The sequence below is a fragment of the Rhinopithecus roxellana genome, chromosome 20, assembly GCF_007565055.1.
Source record: "Rhinopithecus roxellana isolate Shanxi Qingling chromosome 20, ASM756505v1, whole genome shotgun sequence".
NCBI classification, from domain to species: domain Eukaryota; kingdom Metazoa; phylum Chordata; class Mammalia; order Primates; family Cercopithecidae; genus Rhinopithecus; species Rhinopithecus roxellana.
Genome location: NC_044568.1, coordinates 26,249,936 through 26,268,746, shown reverse-complemented (window position 1 = coordinate 26,268,746; position 18,811 = coordinate 26,249,936). Strand labels below are relative to the sequence as shown.

The following is an 18,811-nucleotide window of genomic DNA, read 5'->3' as shown; positions in this document are numbered from 1 at the left end:
CAAGTACTACTTGTGCCTAAAATTTAGGAAATAATGTACAGCTATATATATATATATATATGTTATTTATTTTTGTGTAAAGGTTCAACAAATGTTTATTTATTTATTTATTTTTTTTGAGACGGAGTCTCGCTCTGTCACCCAGGCTGGAGTACAGTGGCCGGATCTCAGCTCACTGCAAGCTCTGCCTCCCGGGTTTACGCCATTCTCCTGCCTCAGCCTCCCGAGTAGCTGGGACTACAGGCGCCTGCCACCTTGCCCGGCTAGTTTTTTGTATTTTTTAGTAGAGACGGGGTTTCATCGTGTTAGCCAGGATGGTCTTGATCTCCTGACCTCGTGATCCGCCCGTCTCGGCCTCCCAAAGTGCTGGGATTACAGGCTTGAGCCACCGCGCCCGGCCAACAAATGTTTATTGAGGGCCACTTTTGTGCTAGCACACTTGCAGCCCTGCAGATACAGTGCTGAACAAAGTATCTGCTTCAAGGAGCTAACATTCTAGCTGAGGAGGCAGGCAAGAAAAACCAACTATATACTACCAGGTAGTGACAAGTGCTAGGAAGAAAAGTAAAGCAGGTTAAATGGATAACGATAAGGGGAAGAGCATGCAGAAAGAGACAGAAAAATTAAGAATAGCCTTTATCGGCTGGGCGCAGCGGCTCATGACACCTGTAATCCCAGCACTTTGGGAGGCAGAGGTGGGTGGATCACGAGGTCAGGAGTTCAAGACCAGCCTGACCAACATGGTGAAACCCGTCTCTACAAAAATACAAAAGTTAGCCGGACGTAGTGGTGCACACCTGTAATTCCAGCTACTCGGGAGGCTGAGGCAGGAGAATTGCTTGAACCCAGGAGGTGGAGGTTGCAGTGAGCCGAGATCATACCATTGCACTCCAGCCTGGGCAACAGAGCAAGACTCCATCTCAAAAAAAATTAAAAAAAATAAAAAAGAAAAAAGAATAACCCTTATCAATTTACCAACTAGAATCTATCAAGTTCACAGATAGAAACAGAGAAATAAGACTTTTTTAAAGTGAAAAGATTTAGAATTAAGACTTTCTTTTGGTTCAATCTGATAAATAAATGTTTTCTACAGTATCTTAAAGAGGCTGAGACAGGAGAATGGCGTGAACCCGGGAGGCGGAGCTTGCAGTGAGCTGAGATCTGGCCACTGCACTCTAGCCTGGGCGACAGAGCAAGACTCCGTCTCAAAAAAAAAAAAAAAAAAATGTCAATGGCCTCTCCTCGATCTGTACACAATTGCCACCCCCCTTCCAACAATAATAGTAAATTTCTTCTGTACTGAACTCAAATCTACCTCCCTTTAAACTTCCTTAATGGAAGTACATGTATCCTTTACAAGTTTTGGGCTGGGTGCAGTGGCTCATGCCTATAATCCCAGCACTTTGAGGCTGAGGTGGGAAGATCACTTGTGCCCAGGAGTTCAAGAACAGCAACACAGCATGACCCCCGTCTCTACAAAAAATAAAAATTAGCTGGGCATGGTGGTGCATGCCTGTACTCCCAGCTACACAGGCGGCTAAGGCAAGAGGATCTCTTGAGCCCTGCGGCTTGAGGCTGCAGTGAGCCACAGCACTACAGCCCGAGCAAGAGAACAAGATTCTGTCTCTGAAAAATAAATTAAAATAAAAAATAAAAGTTTTGGGCTGGGTGTGGTGGCTCACATCTGTAACCCCAGCATTTCGGGAGGCTAAGGAGGGAGGATCACTTGAGTCCAGGAGCTTGAGACCAGCCTGGCCAACAAGACGGAACCCTGTCTCTACTAAAAATGCAAAAATTAGCCAGGGGTGGTGTGGTGGGCCTGTAATTCTGGTACTCAAGAGGCTCAGGCACAAAAATCATTGCTTGAACCCAGGAGGTAGAGGTTGCAGTGAGCCAAGATCGCAGCTACTGCACTCCAGCCTGGGTGACAGAGTGAGATACTGTCTCAAAAAATAAAATAAAATAAAATAAAATAAAAATTAAAAAGTTTTGGACTAGTCATCTAAAAACAATAATCAAAATCAGTTTCACATAACTATGTACAATTATGTGTCAATTAAAATTTAAAAATAATAAAAACACCTAATTTTAAAAAATAAAGTTTCTTTTATCTGCCTTAAGCACTGCTATGCATCCTAATGACCAGATTGATTTTGGAGATGAAAGATATGCAATTATACTTATTAAATTGACCCAGCACAAGTTCTGCCTCCTCCATAAGCCTGCCATATATTTAATCTTCAACTGTTCATTCATTCACTCACTCATTCATTCAAATATTCAGCACCTAACCACTATGAAATGATTTTTCTTCTTCTCTAAATTCCAACTGCATTTTAGAGCCTGTGACATATAATTGGTCCAGGAATATAGTATATAGTTATCTCCCAACTCCTGAACTAGCCTGGAAGGCAAAAGTCAAGCTCCCTTCTTCAGCACCTATCAGAGTAGATTATGAAGTGGTGCTACCTGAATTTGTGGTGACTAGGCAGTGAATATAGTAGTACACAATTTAAAGGAATCCCACTGTTACTGCTTTTATTTTTTTATTTTATATTTTTATTTTCTGAGACAAAGTCTTGCTCTGTTGTCTGGAGCAACAGAGTGCAGTAGCACAGTCTCGGCTCACTGCAACCTCTACCTCCCGGGTTCAAGTGATTCTCTTGCCTCAGCCTCCCTAGTAGCCGAGACTACAGGCACATCCCACCATGCCTGGCTAATTGTTACTGCTTTTATGAAGCAAACAATAACTACGATGTACTGCATTCCACTGAAGAGTGAGCCAGGTATTCAGCCAAACATTTAACATACAAAAAGTCTTCATAAGAGGAGTCCGGCAGGTGAAGCATTTTTGTTCCCATTCTAGAAACGCGGAAAACTGAGGCTCAGAGAAGCAGTCGGTCAGTTGAGCAAAGACACATTGTTAGCAAATGTCAGAACCAGGATAAACCCAGATCTGTCTGACACAAAATCCATTCACAATCCACATAGAGGGAAGGCAGATTAGTGGCTGCCAGGGACTCGGAAGAGGTCAGAATGGGGACTGATTGCTTCACGGATACGGGATTTCCATATGGGGTGAGGAAAAAGTTCTGGAACTAGATAGTGGTGATGGTTGGGCAACATCATGAATAGACTTAATGCCACTAAATTATACCATTTCAAATGGTTAAAATGGTAAATCTTCATGAGATTTTCATTGCTTCAGTTCCTAGCCTATACCAATTTTATCCCAGCTGTCCCCACCCTCTGAGTCAGTAGATCCCAGCTTGTCAGGCTTTTAATAACTCTAGTCCTGCAAGCTCTGCAAGCTGGAGCTGAAGTGTCCGTGTGGCACCATGGACAGCGGCTTCTGTAACACCTCCCCTTCCTCCTACTTATACAGCTCCGTTTTCTTATACAGCTCCCCTCTATTAATACCAAGTTTTCCAGTAGATCTCCAGCTGCTGGCATACTCTGACCAGCTGCTTCCAAGGACATCCCCCTTCTTCCAGTCTCTTGCCTAGTACTGAACTCCTATGCAGGTTAAAGTTCAGTCTGGACCTGACATCCAACATTACCCCCTATATACACTCCCAAAGTAGAATCTGGTCACTTCACCCTTAACGTCCCCTGATCATTGGTTTATATTTGGAGTTTAGTAACCTATTCAGGGAAATGAGAGGCTGGACTGATTCAGCCAATGCTGCATTTCAAACTCAGCCAGCACTTACAATAGACAGACAAAGCACTAAAAAGGAATAATCCTTCCCATGAAATCACACTACACATGGAAGAAACAGTTGGAGTAGTTCCTTCCAGCCTCCTCCACATTGGACTGGTATCGGTATGGACTGAAGAAGCAGCAAAGGCACAAGAGACAAGCTGTTCCTGCCCATGGAGGGCAGGGCCTGACTGCTCCACCTCTGTGCCCCAACATCTGGGTGTTGTGTGATTTCCTTGGACTGTGCTTATATTCAGTCTCTTTCTAGTTGGGGGGCGAGGGGAGTCTTCCCTGATCACATGGAAGCAAAGTGGGATGGGAATTCAAGTTCTAAAACACAATACAATACTTGGCATGTTATTTTTCTTTTCTTTTTTTTTTTTTTTTTTTTTCACAGTTTCACTCTGTCGCCCAGGCAGGAATGCAGTGGTGTGATCTTGGCTCACTGCAACCTCCGCCTCTTGGATTCAGTATTTCCATGGACCAGTTTTGTGACTTAACACAAATCAGTGGACTTCTCTGAGTCTGTTTCCTTATGTGTAAAACGAGGTTCGATAAATGGTGCTGTAAGGCCTCTTTCGTATCTCATCTATGATTCTCTGACTTGACTGACACTGCTCATTTCCTTCAGAATTCCCTTTTGGTACCTCAATCATTAAGAGGTGAGACTAGTTGAAAAAAATTAACCACCCTTCTAAAAAAAAAAGCAAAACAACTGAAGCTTCAATGTGACCAGATGTAGTAAGTTTCTAACCCTTCCTCATATGCTTTCTGTTATGCTGTCAGTCCTGAAGTTAGTCCTTTAAAGATGAAATCATGTTCAGTTGAAAGGTTTTCTAGTTACTCTAGGTATTTCTAAAACTAGGGATCCCCAAACAAAATACCAAGATATGGGAAAGCTGAAGCAGTGAAGGGAGAGACCCTGAAGGTAGCTTTTCAATTGTGTGGTATGATAAAAGCCTCTCTGAGAGTAAGTGAAAGGATGCCTTGAAGAAAGGTTGAACCTGGCCAGGTGCGGTGGCTCACACCTGTAATCCCAGCACTTTGGGAGGCCGAGGCGGGCAGACTGCCTGAGGTAAGGAGTTCAAGACCAGCCTGGCAACATGGTGAAACCCTGTCTCTACTAAAAATACAAAAAATTAGCTGGGTGTGGTGGTGGGTGCCTGTAATCCCATTTACTTGGGAGGCTCCGGCAGGAGGATCCCTTGAACCGGGGAGGTGGAGGTTGTGGTGAGCCGAGATCACACCACACCACTGCACTCCAGCCTGGGCAACAGAGAGACTCTGTCTCAAAAAAAAAAAAAAAAAGAAAGAAAGAAAGAAAGACTGAACCTCCGCTTACCTGTGGCTTTTCAAATATAAACATGTAGCAAGAACTGAGAGGCAAAGTCAGAGGCCAATGTGGGTCAGTGAAAACAGATTAGGCAAGGATACAGACTGGTACCAACAACCCCAGTGGCAGTCTGGGGATTTTCTTGTTCCTTTCTGGGGATTTCCACATTTCTTCCTGATTGCTCCTCGGCTTTCTTTCGCAGATCCAGCCAGCTATGATATGAGGCGTCTGTGGTTAAGCCTTACAATCCTTCATCTAAGCTTAGAGCGCTACTCTGCAATAAGCGATAGGATGATCTTAGCTATGGCCCACACACTACTGTAACTCTTTGCCTACCTGACTAGGAACTTCTTGAAGGCAGCAGTTGGCTTAATCATTTCTGTGTTTGTGAACCTGGCAAAGTGTCTGGCATTCAGTAAATACCTGATAAATATTTTTGTAACTGATTGAATCAAATAATAAATGAACAAAGTAGGCTGCTGTTTATTTTCTCAAAAGCTCTATTTTTGTGGGGAAGTTACAACGCTCTATGCATTTCCTTTCTCTTTCCCTCCCTCCCTCCCTCCCTCCCTCCCTTCCTTCCTTCCTCTCTCCCTCCCTCCTTCCCTCCCTCTTTCCTCTCCTTTTCCTTTCCTTTCTTTTCCTTTCCTTTCCCTTTCCCTCCCTCCCCTCCTCCCTTCCTTTCTTCCTTCCTTCCTTTTTTAAGCTGTAGCTAGAGGCGATTCCATCAGTGCTAACTAACAGAGTAGAATCATAGAACTTCAACCATGAAAAGGAGAGCGGACTGAGCAAAGCTGGACTTTTTATTGGCTTGTACAGCATCTACCTTCAATATCTGGAGGATAGAATTTTTCTGGAAGGATTGGCTAGAAATTTAAAAGAGAAATAAAAAAGTGGGTGGAATCAAAATGGTCAAAAACATTAAGAACAAACACGTGTTTCTGTTTCAAAGCAAACAAAATAAAACAAAACAGAAAGGAGTTCTCACATGCTCCATTACTTTCTTTCTTTTTTTGAATTCTTGAGAGGGAGCCTTGCTCTGTCACCCAGGCTGGAAAGCAGTGGCGCGATCTCGGCTCACTGCAACCTCCGCCTCCTGGGTTCAGGTGATTCTCCTGCCTCACCCACCTGAATAGCTGGGATAACAGATGCCCATTATGCCCAGCTATTTATTTATTTATTTATTTATTTATTTATTTATTTATTTATTTATTTTGAGACAGAGTTTTGCTCTTGTCACCTAGGCTGGAGTGCAATGGTGTGATCTCAGCTTACTGCAACCTCCGCCTCCTGGGTACAAGCGATTCTCCTGCCTCAGCCTCCTGAGTAGCTGGGATTACTGGCACCCACCACCACACCTGGCTAATTTTTGTATTTTTAGTAGAGATGGGGTTTCATTATGTTGGCCAGGCTGATCTTGAACTCCTGACCTCAAGCAATCCACCCACCTCAGCCTCCCAAAGTCCTTTTTTTTTTTTTTTTTTTTTTGAGATGGAGTCTCGCTCTGTTGCCCAGGTTGGAGTGCACTGGTGCAATCTTGGCTCCCTGCAACCTCTGCCTCCCAGGTTCAAGTAATTCTCCCGCCTCAGCCTCCTGAGTAGCTGGGATTAAAGGGACCTGCCACCATACCCGGCTAATTTTTTGTTTTTTATTTTTTTGGTAGTAGAGATGGGGTTTCGCCATGTTGGCCAGGCTGTTCTTGAACTCCTGACCTCAGGTGATCCACCTGCCTTGGCCTCCCAAAGTGCTGGGATTATAGGCGAAAGCCACCACACCTGGCCATGTGCCCCATTTCTCATTCCATAGACTTCCATGACATTGCTAAGCACGTCCCTTAGAGACTACTGCAGAGTAGTTGAAAGCGCACAGGGAAGTCAGTAGTCAGGAAACTTGGATGTGAATTTTGTTTCTGTCACCTTTGTGACTGTCCCAAATTACACATTAAATGAGTGAACATGGATAAGACATTTAAGCCTCTCTCAGTCTCCATTTTCTCATTTATAATGTAGGCATCAAGCTTTTGGCATAAGGACAAATTAAGATAATTCATGTTAAAGGATTTTGTGAAATATATATACCCCATACAAATGTTAGATTTATTCCTGAATGTTTTATATGTTTGATGCTATTGTGAATGGAAATATTTTCTTAACTTATGGGCTTATCTTTTACAGGGATGTACATGTGTGGGAATACAAACATGACGGGCCTGTTCGGAATCAAGCTGACGGAATCCTAACACTGAAATTCAGTACAGGCTGGAACTTGATTTTACACCTCCTAAAGATTAAACTAGTCAAACACAGCCTTCTAAAACATTACAGTGATCTTTCTGATAGTAGTGTTCCAGAACTTCTAATGCACTTGCTGAGTGTAATTAAGACTTGTGAGAGGAGAAAAGAACAAGGCAAGTTACCTAATATAGCAAGTACTTTGCACTGTGCATGCTTTCAGAACATATTGCATAAGATCGTCTTTTTAAAAAACAAGTTTCCCTGAACCAAAAGAGAACTGACAGTTTTTTGAGCACTTATGTGCTACAATATGCCATGAACCCACCAAGTTACCTTATTTCATCCCCACAAATCAAATGTTAAATAAGTTACCTAAAGTCGCACGGACAGTCAACTTTGGAGCCAGATTCCAACCTAGGTCTGTCTGGCTGAAAGGTGCTACACCATACCAGAGAGTCTGAACCAAAGCATTTAGAAAAGCTAACATTTGCAATTCCCACAGACTTGAACGATACTTCTTTTGGTCTTTTGCTTGTAATTCAAGGTCACAGTTCAATTACACATGGACATTTCCAGAAAGAATTATTGCCAGTGCAGGGAACCAAGGTGAGAAGGAGACTAACTTTTCACTATAAAGTTTTTTGTCCTTAAATTTGTACCATGTGCAAACATGATCTTTTCTAAACACAGAAAGGGAGAGTGAAAGGGAAGGAAAGATTGGTTCCAGGACCTGCTCTGTACTCCCCAACTGTATGATTTGGAACAAGTCACTTCACAAAATCTTTTGGATTTTATTTTCTTTACTACAAAATGAGGGGTTAATTTGTCAAAACTCATAGACTATACAACTCCAACAGTGAACCCCAATGTAAACTATTGACTTTGGATGATACTGAGGCATTAATGTGGGTTCATCAATTGTAACAAATGTACCAGGCTGTCTGGAGATAAATATATGGGACCTCCCTATACTTTCCACTTAATTTTTCTGTGAACCTAAAACTGCTCTTAAAAAATAAAGTCTATTGGTGGGCGTGGTGGCTCATGCCTGTAATCCCAGCACTTTGGGAGGCTGTGAGTGGATCCCTTGAGGTCAGGAGTTCGAGAAAAACCCAGCCAACATAGCGAAGACCCACCTCTACTAAAAATACAAAAATTAGCCGGGCATGGTGGCACATGCCTGTGATCCCAGGTATAATCCCAGCTACTCAGAGGCTGAGGCAGGAGAACCACTTGAACCCAGGAGGCAGAGGCTGCAATAAGCTGAGATTGCGCCACTGCACTCCAGCCTGGACGACAGAGCAAAACTCCATCTCAAAAAATAATAATAATAAATAAAGTCTATTTAAAAAGTGAGAGGTTATACTAAATTATTTCTGAAGTTCCTTCCAGTTCTAAGATTCTATTATTCTAATTTACTCTGCAAATCTAATTAAAAATTCAGAAAGAAGAGTCAAATATCCAATCTGACAGCATAACTGTAATTAGAAATTCATTAAGATTAGATGCCGAAAAGACTTGGATAATTACAGTCAAGATTCCCTGAATCTGGAAACAGAGAGATAAAATGGAAATGAGAAGGTAGGAAATAAATTAATTAAGTGCCTCCTAGTTTTTCCTACCCTAACATTTCTTCTGCTTTTAGGAAGAGTGTCAGGCAAGTACTGTGAAGAATGCTAAAAGGAAACGTTTTCCCCATTTCAGAATCTAGCCAGTCCTCTTACAAGCAAAATATGTCCAAATAAAAAGGAATTGTAATTCTCTTCTTATATTGTCCTACCCAGAACCAATCTCTGTGCAATCTAGGCCTCCCTTCACCTCTCTAGGCAAAGAATACACTATTAAGCCTTCTCATGCCAGGGAGGACAAAAGAATTTACGTATTCTAAGGACTGGGCCCCAGGCATTCAGAGCAGAAGGAGAGAATGGGGAACCACTGGACTAAAAGTGTTTTGAGTTGCATATCCCCTTTATGTCTTAGATAATTTTACCAGATAGAAGGTACATATATAGAAGTGAGAATCATTTATGCAGATAAAGTACACATGGCTGTGCCAAGTTTTCAATTCAACTAGCACCTATGAATGCACCTATATGTGGAGAACTTTCCTCCTGGCCCCCCAGAGCCATCAGAACCACCGGCTCTACTCCCTGCTGGAGTGAAGGATACAAGAGTAAAAAGGCATTCCTCTACAATTGTTCCCATCATAAAATTTTCATTCAGAGCACTGACGGTTTATTCTTTTCTTTCTTTTTTTTTTTTTTTTTTTTGAGACGGAGTCTCACTCTGTTGCCCAGGCTGGAGTGCAGTGGCGCTATCTCGGCTCACTGCAAGCTCCACCTCCCGGGTTCAAGCAATTCTCCTGCCTCAGCCTCCCGAGTAGCTGGGACTACAGGCGCCTGCCACCACGTCCAGCTAAATATTTGTATTTTTAGTAGAGACGGGGTTTCAGTGTTAGACAGGATGGTCTTGATCTCCTGACTTCGTGATCCGCCCGCCTTGGCCTCCCAAAGTGCTGGGATTACAGGCGTGAGCACTGCGCCCAGCCCAAGGGTTTATTCTTTAAATACCAAAATGTATTTATATTTTAGGCTGGTGCGGTGGCTCACACCTACAATCCCAGCACTTTGGGAGGCCGAGGCAGGTGGATCATGAGGTCAGGAGATCAAGACCATCCTGGCTAACACTGTGAAACTCCGTCTCTACTAAAAACACAAAAAATTAGCCGGGCGTGGTGGTGGGCGCCTGTAGTCCCAGCTACTCGGGAGGCTGAGGCAGGAGAATGGCATGAACTCGGGAGGTGGAGCTTGCAGTGAGCCAAGATTGCACTACTGCACTCCAACCTGGGCAACAGAGTGAGATTCCGTCTCAAAAACAAAACAAAAAAAAATTTATTTACATTTTAATGCTTTCAGAAGGAAATATTTCTTTCTTTCTTTTTTAAGACAGAGTCTCACTCTGTTGTCCAGGCTGGAGTGCAGTGGTGCGATCTCGGCTCACTGCAACCTCTGTGTCCTGGGTTCAAGCGACTCTCCTGCCTCAGCCTTCCAAGTAGGTAGTTACAGGCACGCGCCACCATGCCTGGCCAATTTTTTTTGTATTTTTAGCAGAGACAGGGTTTCACCATGTTGGCCAGGTTGGTCTCGAACTCCTGACCTCAAGTGATTCGCCCGCCTCAGCCTCCCAAAGTGCTAGGATTATAGACGTGAGCCACTGTGCCTGGCCCTAGAAGGAAATATTTCTAATATGCAATCCCTGCCTTTTTAAACAAAGTATATTGAACACACCAGCCCCAACAAACTTTGCTTTTCAAATTCTTACACCCTTTTTGAGTAGTTTTTCAGTGTCCTTTCTTGTTCCTCTCTGCTGGCATTCTCTTGTCATTGTGCCTTCTTATTCTAACTTCTATTTTTTAACTTTGAATTCTGCTATGGTCTGAAAAATCAGATAACCTCCAGTCTGATCAGGATAGTGTATAAAGGTGACACGGGCTGCTCTGCAGCTAGTGCACAGCCTCTGGAGTGGCCACAGGTGGGTGGTGGCAATGGTGCACATGACAGGGGATGTCAAGGTGAAAATGCCCAGTGAGAAACCAAGATAAAATAGACCCACACTCCAAAGGAAGACACCAGACTAAGATGAGAACAGGTTGGGGATTATAAAAACTGCTCTTCCAGAAAGAGGGGAGAGAAGGACCAAAAGTATGGAAGGGCCAAGCGTGATGGCTCATGCCTATAATCCCAGGCACTTTGGGAGGCCAAAGCAGGTGGATCACCTGAGGTCAGGAGTTTGAGACCAGCCTGGACAACATAGCGAAACCCCGTCTCTACTAAAAATACAAAAATTAGCTGGATGTGTTGGCTGGTGCCTGTAATCCCAGCTTCTTGGGAGGCTGTGGTAAGAGAATAGCTTGAACCTGGGAGGCAGAGGTTGCAGTGAGCCAAGATCGTACCACTGCACTCTAGCCTGGGTGACAGAGTGAGACTCGGTCTCAAAAAAAAAAAGTATGGGCTAGGCGAAATGACTCATGCCTGTAATCCCAACACTTTGGGAGGCTGAGGCAGGTGGATCACCTGAGGTCAGGAGTTTGAGACCAGCCTGACCAACATGGTAAAACCCCATCTCTACTAAAAATACAAAAAATTAGCCGGGCATGGTGGCAGGCACCTGTAATCCCAGCTACTGGGGAGGCTGAGGCAGGAGAACTGCTTGAACCCAAGAGGCGGAGGTTGCAGTGAGCTGAGATCATGCCATTACACTTCAGCCTGGGAAACAAGAGCGAAACACTGTCTCAAAAAAAAAAAAAAAAAAAGTATGGAGAGACTGAGATTAGATCAGTGAGGAAGATTCCTCTGGAGTGAGCTGTTTGTTAAGCCAGGAGCCCATCCCTCAACTCATCAATAATGAAAAGACAATAACCCAATTTAAAAATCGACAAAAATTAGCCGGATGTGGCGGCGCACGCCTGTAATCCAAGCTACATGGGAGGCTGAGGTAGTAGAATGGCTTGAACCTGGGAGGCAGAGGTTGTTACAGTGAGCTGAGGTCTCGCCACTGCACTCCAGCCTGGGAGACAGAGCAAGACTGTCTCAAAAAAAAAAAAAGAAAGGAAAAAGGGTCTTAATAGACGCTTCTCCAAAGAAGACATGAAAATGGCCAATAAGCACCAGAAAAGCTGTTCAATATCACTAGTCATTAGGAAACGTAAATCAAAATGATAATGAGATACTACTTTACTCCCACTAGGAGGACTAGAATAAAAAAGGCAAGACAGGTAATAAATTCTGGCCAGATGTAAAGAAAGTGGAGCCCTCATATATTGCTGGTGGGAATGTAAAATGGCGTAGCTGCTTCGGAAAAGTGTGGCAGGTCCTCAAAAGGTTAAACATATAGTTACAATATGATCCAGCATTTCACTCCAAAGTATATAGGCAAAAGAAGCAATAACATAGGTTCACACAAAAACTAATTGTGTACACCAGTGTTTATAGCAGCATTACTCATGAGAGCCAAATGGTGAAAATGACCCAAATATCCATCAACAGATGAATAGATATGTAAAATGTGGTATATCCATATAATGGCATACTTTTTGGCAATAAAATGCACTGAAGTACTGCTTCATGCTGCAATACAAATGAACTTTTGTTTTTTTTTTTTTTTTTTTTTTTGAGACGGAGTCTTGCTCTGCCGCCCAGGCTGGAGTGCAGTGGCCGGCTCTCAGCTCACTGCAAGCTCCGCCTCCCGGGTTCACGCCATTCTCCTGTCTCAGCCTCCCGAGTAGCTGGGACTACAGGCGCCCACCTCGTCGCCCGGCTAGTTTTTTGTATTTTTTAGTAGAGACGGGGTTTCACCGTATTAGCCAGGATGGTCTCGATCTCCTGACCTCGTGATCCACCCGTCTCGGCCTCCCAAAGTGCTGGGATTACAGGCTTGAGCCACCGCGCCCGGCCCACAAATGAACTTTAAAAATATCAGGCTCCAGTGCAGTGGTGTTTACAACTAATTAATCACAACCAGTTACAGATTTATTTGACCCCTTTCCGCTCTGACTGCTTCATTTGACTAGACTTGAAAGAAGCCAATCACAAAAGACCATAACTTGTATGATTCCATTGATATGAAATGTCCAGAATAGGCAAATCTATAGAGACAGAAAATAGATTAGTGGTTGCCTAAGGCTATGAGCAGAGTGGGAAGAATGGAGAATAACACCTAATGGATATGGGTTTCTTTTAAGGAGAACAAAAATATTCTAAAATTAGACTGATGATGGTTACAAAACCCTATGAACGTACTAAAAAACACTGAGCTGTACACTTGAAATGAGTGGACTGTATGTTACATGAATTTTTATCTTAATAAATCTGTTAACAAGAATAAAAAAGAGAGAGAGAAAAAAAGAGCTGGAAATGTTCCCAAATGCTTCTCTAAAATTAAGCACTCTTTTGTTATCCTCCATGTTACCTAGTGAGCTGCTGGATCAATTTACCCAGCCCCGATATTTTCCTTATTTCCTGCCTTTGAGCTGTACTCTATAATTTAGTATTAACAGAAAGTTAATAGACACAACACATCCTTTGTTGTTAAATTTTACCCAGTGTTTACCATTTTCCTCCAACATACACATTTCCTCTGTTTTCCCACTGCAGCTGGCTGCCAAAACCTTGCAGAGAGAATAATTACTCTTCCGCCCCTCTTAGTTTCATGACAGTGCCAATCCTTGGTGCATAATCAAGTGTCTACAGAAAACTAATGGTTTGCGTGCCTCTCTAGGGGGCTTTAAATTCACCAAACTGTTGACCAAACTATGAAGGTTTCCCCCTCCTTTTTGGGGACCAAGAATAGGAGACATGGCAGGATTCATTATGTCCAGGTCTCTGTTTTTTATAGGATAACTCCCTTGCTAGAAAGAAATACTCTGCCCTCTTTTCTTTTCTCCGCCATCGTGGTGTGTTCTTGCCTCCACTTCTCGCCATGTCTTCTCACAAGACTTTCAGGATTAAGCGATTCCTGGCCAAGAAACAAAAGCAAAATCGTCCCATTCCCCAGTGGATTCGGATGAAAACTGGAAATAAAATAAGGTACAACTCCAAAAGGAGACATTGGAGAAGAACCAAGCTGGGGCTATAAGGAATTGCACATGAGATGGCACATATATTTGTGCTGTCTGAAGGTCACGATCACATTACCATATCAAACTGAAAATGTCACCACTCTCTGGAGAGTTCGACGTATTTTCCTCTCTGAATCTATTATGAATGCGTTGGTTGGCTGGGTTCAGTAATAAATATGTGAGGCCTTTCATTTCAAAAAAAAAAAAAAAAAAAGAAAGAAATACTCTGTTTGCTTTTTTTTCTCCCTCTAAGTTTACTGACTTCCAAGGCATATTATAAGGGGTTTCCACCAAAATTTAGTCACAATTAGTCTTACCCCTATCCTGACAGTACTTTCAAGTCTTCCCAACATTCTAAACCCAACCCCTTGGCAGTTTTTCATCATGCTATTTCTTGGATGGGACATGGTCTTTCTGAAAGTTAGTAGGCCACTGTTCTCTAATTTAGAACATCTGCTTTCTAGACTGCTCTAATAATTTCTTCTCTCTCCATAATCTGAAAGTCTTTGCCTACTAATATTCAGAACAGGATAGAAGACCCCTCTTTTCAGGAGTCTATCCATGAGGCATTAAAAAATAAAAACAGCATTATTTTCACATAGTTACCATGTCACCTTTCAATCTCTGAGTAATCTGATTCCATATTTGTGTGCCAGGTCAACCCTTAAAGGGTAGACTTTATTTTTAAAAATAGTGAAATTAAATAAAAGGGTAGTAAACATTCCACTTTACAAATAAAGTGAGTGAGGCCAGGCACAGCAGCTTATGCCTATAATCCCAGCACTTTGGGAGGCCAAGGCAGGTGGATTGCTTGAGGTCAGGAGTTTGAGACCAGCTTGGCAAACAAAGGCAAACAAAGGGTGAAACCCTGTCTCTACTGAAAATACAAAAATTAGCTCGGCGTGGTGGTGGGTGCCTGTAATTCCAGCTACCGCGGAGGCTGAAGCAAGAGAATTGCTTGAACCTGGGAGGCGTAAGTTGTAGTCAGCCAAGGTCATGCCACTACGCTCTAGCCCAGGTAACACAGTGAGACTCTGTCTCAAAAAAAAAAAAAAAAGAAATGAAGTGAGTGCTATGAAGAATGAGTTTGCATTTTCTATCTATGAATCTACTAGTATCATGCAGAAAGCTTAAAGCAAAACAAAACTATCTGCCTTCTTATCTGAAAGAATGTAATTCACTTTATACCCTATGTACTGCCGATGGGAATGTAAAATGGTGCGGTCACTTTGGACAACAGTCTAGAAGTGCCTCAAACAGTTAAACATAGAGTTACTATATGATCCAGCAATTCTATTACTAGGTATATACCAAAAAGAAATTAACACATAAATATACACAATAATGTATACATGAATGTCCATAGCAGCATTATTCATAATAGCCAAAATGTTATTATGGCTATTATGGAAACAACCTAAATGTCCATTTACTGATGAACAGATAAAATGAGGCATGTTAATACAAGAGAATACCATTTGGCAATGAAAAGAAATGAAGTATGGCTCCATGTGATAATATCATGCTAAGTGAAAGAAGCCAATCACAAAAAAAACACATGTTGTACAATTCCATTTATATGAAATGTACAGAATAGGCAAATCTTGAGAGAGAGAATACAGGTTAGTGGTTGTCTATTTATAGGGGACGAGGGATTGGTGGTGGAGAGATTTCAGAGTGATGGCTAAGTGGTGTGGGGAGGATTCTTTTCTTTCTTTCTTTCTTTTTTTGTTTGTGAGATGGAGTCTTGCTCTGTCGCCTAGGCTGGAGTGCAGTGGTCGGTTCTCAGCTCACTGCAAGCTCCGCCTCCCGGGTTTATGCCATTCTCCTGCCTCAGCCTCCGAGTAGCTGGGACTACAGGCGCCCGCCACCTTGCCTGGCTAGTTTTTTGTATTTTTTAGTAGAGACGGGGTTTCACCGTGTTAGCCAGGATGGTCTCGATCTCCTGACCTCGTGATCCGCCCGTCTCGGCCTCCCAAAGTGCTGGGGTTACAGGCTTGAGCCACCGCGCCCGGCCTATATTTTTAATAGAGACGGGATTTCGTCATGTTGGTCAGGCTGGTCTCGAACTCCTGACCTCAGGTGTTCCTTCTGCCTGGGCATCCTAAAGTGCTGGGATTACAGGCATGAGCCATTGTGCCCGGCCAGGGTTTTCTTTTTTGGGAATAAAAAGTTCTAAAGACGATCGTGATGACAGTTGTACATACCTATGAATATACATAAAAGCCATTGATCTGCACCTTTATTTATCTATTTATTTATTTTGAGAGAGAGTCTTGCTCTGTCACTCAGCTGGAGTGCAGTGGTGCGATCTCAGCTGACCGCAACCTCCCGGGTTCAAATGCTTTTCCTGCCTCAGCCTCCTGGGGAGCTGGGATTATAGGCACCCACCACCATGCCCAGCTAATTTTTGTATTCTTAGTAGAGACAGGGTTTCGCTACGTTGGCCAGGTTGGTCTCGAACTCCTTACCTTAGGTAATTCACCCACCTTGGCCTCCCAAAGTGCTGGGATTACAGGTGTGCCTGTACACTTTATTTTTATTTTATTTTATTTTATTTTATTTTATTTTATTTTTATTTATTTTTTTGAGACGGAGTCTCGCTGTGTCGCCCAGGCTGGAGTGCAGTGGCGCGATCTCGGCTCACTGCAAGCTCCGCCTCCCGGGTTCACGCCATTCTCCAAGCTCAGCCTCCGAGTAGCTGGGACTACAGGCGCCCACCACCTCACCCGGCTAGTTTTTTGTATTTTTAGTAGAGACGGGTTTTCACGGTGTTAGCCTGGATGGTCTTGATCTCCTGACCTCGTGATCCACCCGCCTCGGCCTCCCAAAGTGCTGGGATTACAGGCTTGAGCCACCGTGCCCGGCCTTATTTTTATTTTTTATGTTTTCGTTTTTTGAGGCAGAGTCTTGCTCTGTTGCCCAGGCTGGAGTGCAGTGGTGTGATCTCAGCTTACTGCAGCCTCCATCTCCCAGGTGCAAATGATACTTCTGCCTCAGCCTCAAGAGTAACTAGGATTACAGGCACGCGCCATCACATCCAGCTAATCTTTGTATTTTTATTTATTTATTTTGAGACAGAGTCTCACTCTGTCACCCAGGCTGGAGTACAGTGGCACAATCTCGGCGCACTGCAACCTCCGCCTCCCAGGTTCAAGTGATTCTCCTGCCTCAGCCTCCTGAGTAGCCGGGACTACAGGTGCGTGCCACAACATTCGGCGAATTTTTTGTATTTTTAGTAGAGACGGGGTTTCACCATGTTAGCCAGGATGGTCTTGATCTACTGACCTCATGATCCGCCCATCTTGGCCTCCCAAAGTGTTGGGATTACAGGCGTGAGGCATCGTGCCAAGGCTTTTTTTTTTTAATAAAACTGGTTTATTTAAGTATACTTTAAAAACCATAAAATCATTTATTTTAAATATACAGTTCAGTGAATGTTAGTAAATTTACAGATTTGCAAAACCATCACCACAATACAATTTTAGAACCTTTCCTTCATCAAAAGATCCCTTGTGCTATTTGTAATTGCTCCCCGTCCTACCTACTAAATTCACATACAGGTTCTCGTATGAACATGTTTTCTTTTTTTTTGTTTGAGACGGAGTCTCGCTCTGTCGCCCAGGCTGGAGTGCGGTGGCACAATCTTGGCTCACTGCAAGCTCCGCCTCCCAGGTTCACGCCATTCTCCTGCCTCAGCCTCCCGAGTAGCTGGGACTACAGGTGCCCACCACCACACCCAGCTAATTTTTTTGTATTTTTAGTAGAGACGGGGTTTCACTGTGTTAACCAGGATGGTCTCGATCTCCTGACCTCATGATCCACCCACCTCGGCCTCCCAAAGTGCTGGGACTACAGGCATGAGCCACCGCGCCCGGCCTATATGAACATATTTTCATTTCTCTTGGGTATATACCTAGTAGTGGAATTGCTGGGTCATATGATAACTCCATGTTTAACTTTTTGAGGAAATGTCAAACTATTTTCCAAAGCAGCTGTACCTTTTTCACATGAAATACAGTTTTGAAAGCTGTTTTCTAATGTAAAAGTGTTCAGCAGTAAATTATTATAAATTTATTAAAATAAACCTTATTTATTATTTTTATATTTTATAGAGATCGGGTCTCACTATATTGACCAGGCTGGTCTTGAACTCCGACCCTCAAGTAATCCTCCTGCCTTCGCCTCCCAAAGTGCTGGAATTATAGGCATAAGCCACCACACTGGGCCTAAAATAAACTTTAAAGAATATTTATCCTAATTCCATCTAGCCATAACACAATGAATTTCATTTGTTTTCCAAATGCATATACCACATATATTTATAAGACTGTGATAATAAAGAACATAACACTTAGATTCTTAGTTTTCATTCATTTTCTTTCTTCCTATGAATAGAAAAGCAGTTTTCACTCTTGTTATATATTTATGTAGTCATTTGCAGGAATCATTTATTCAGACTTAATTTGTTATGACAGTGATTACTATCAAAAGTTATAAAGTAGATTCAATTATCATACACTTTTAGGAAGGCTAGAGTACTGAAAACACCCGTCAATTTCTTTTTTGGTTTGTTTTTTTGGAGACAGAGTCTCGCTCTATCCCCAGGCTGGAGTGCAGTTGCACAGTATTGGCTCACTGCAACCTCTGGCTCCTGGGTTCAAGCGATTCTCCTGTCTCAGCCTCCTGAGTAGCTGGGATTACAGGTGCATGCTACCACGCCCGGCTAATTCTTGTAGTTTTAGTAGAGATGGGGTTTTGCCATATTGGCCAGGCTGGTCTTGAACTCCTGGCCTCAGGTGATCCGCCCTCCTCAGTCTTCCAAAGTGCTGGGATTACAGGTGTGAGCCACCATGCCCCACTCCGTGTCAATTTCTTCAAAAGACATGCTTTCATCAGTGGCATTTGCCAGTCAGAAAATCTAA

At 43.0% G+C, this 18,811-nt stretch overlaps 2 protein-coding genes across 3 annotated transcripts in view; one reads left to right on the top strand and one right to left on the bottom strand.

Annotated features, from left to right (window-relative positions):
• Window positions 1-18,811, bottom strand: part of LOC104655588 (transport and Golgi organization protein 6 homolog) — a 94,007-nt gene that overhangs the window by 34,681 nt on the left and 40,515 nt on the right. The window lies entirely within an intron of this gene.
• Window positions 13,689-14,100, top strand: LOC115895285 (60S ribosomal protein L39). The gene has a single exon (XM_030925466.1). The coding sequence runs from the start codon at window positions 13,748-13,750 to the stop codon at window positions 13,901-13,903; it is 156 nt and encodes a 51-aa protein (XP_030781326.1). The 5' UTR covers window positions 13,689-13,747; the 3' UTR covers window positions 13,904-14,100.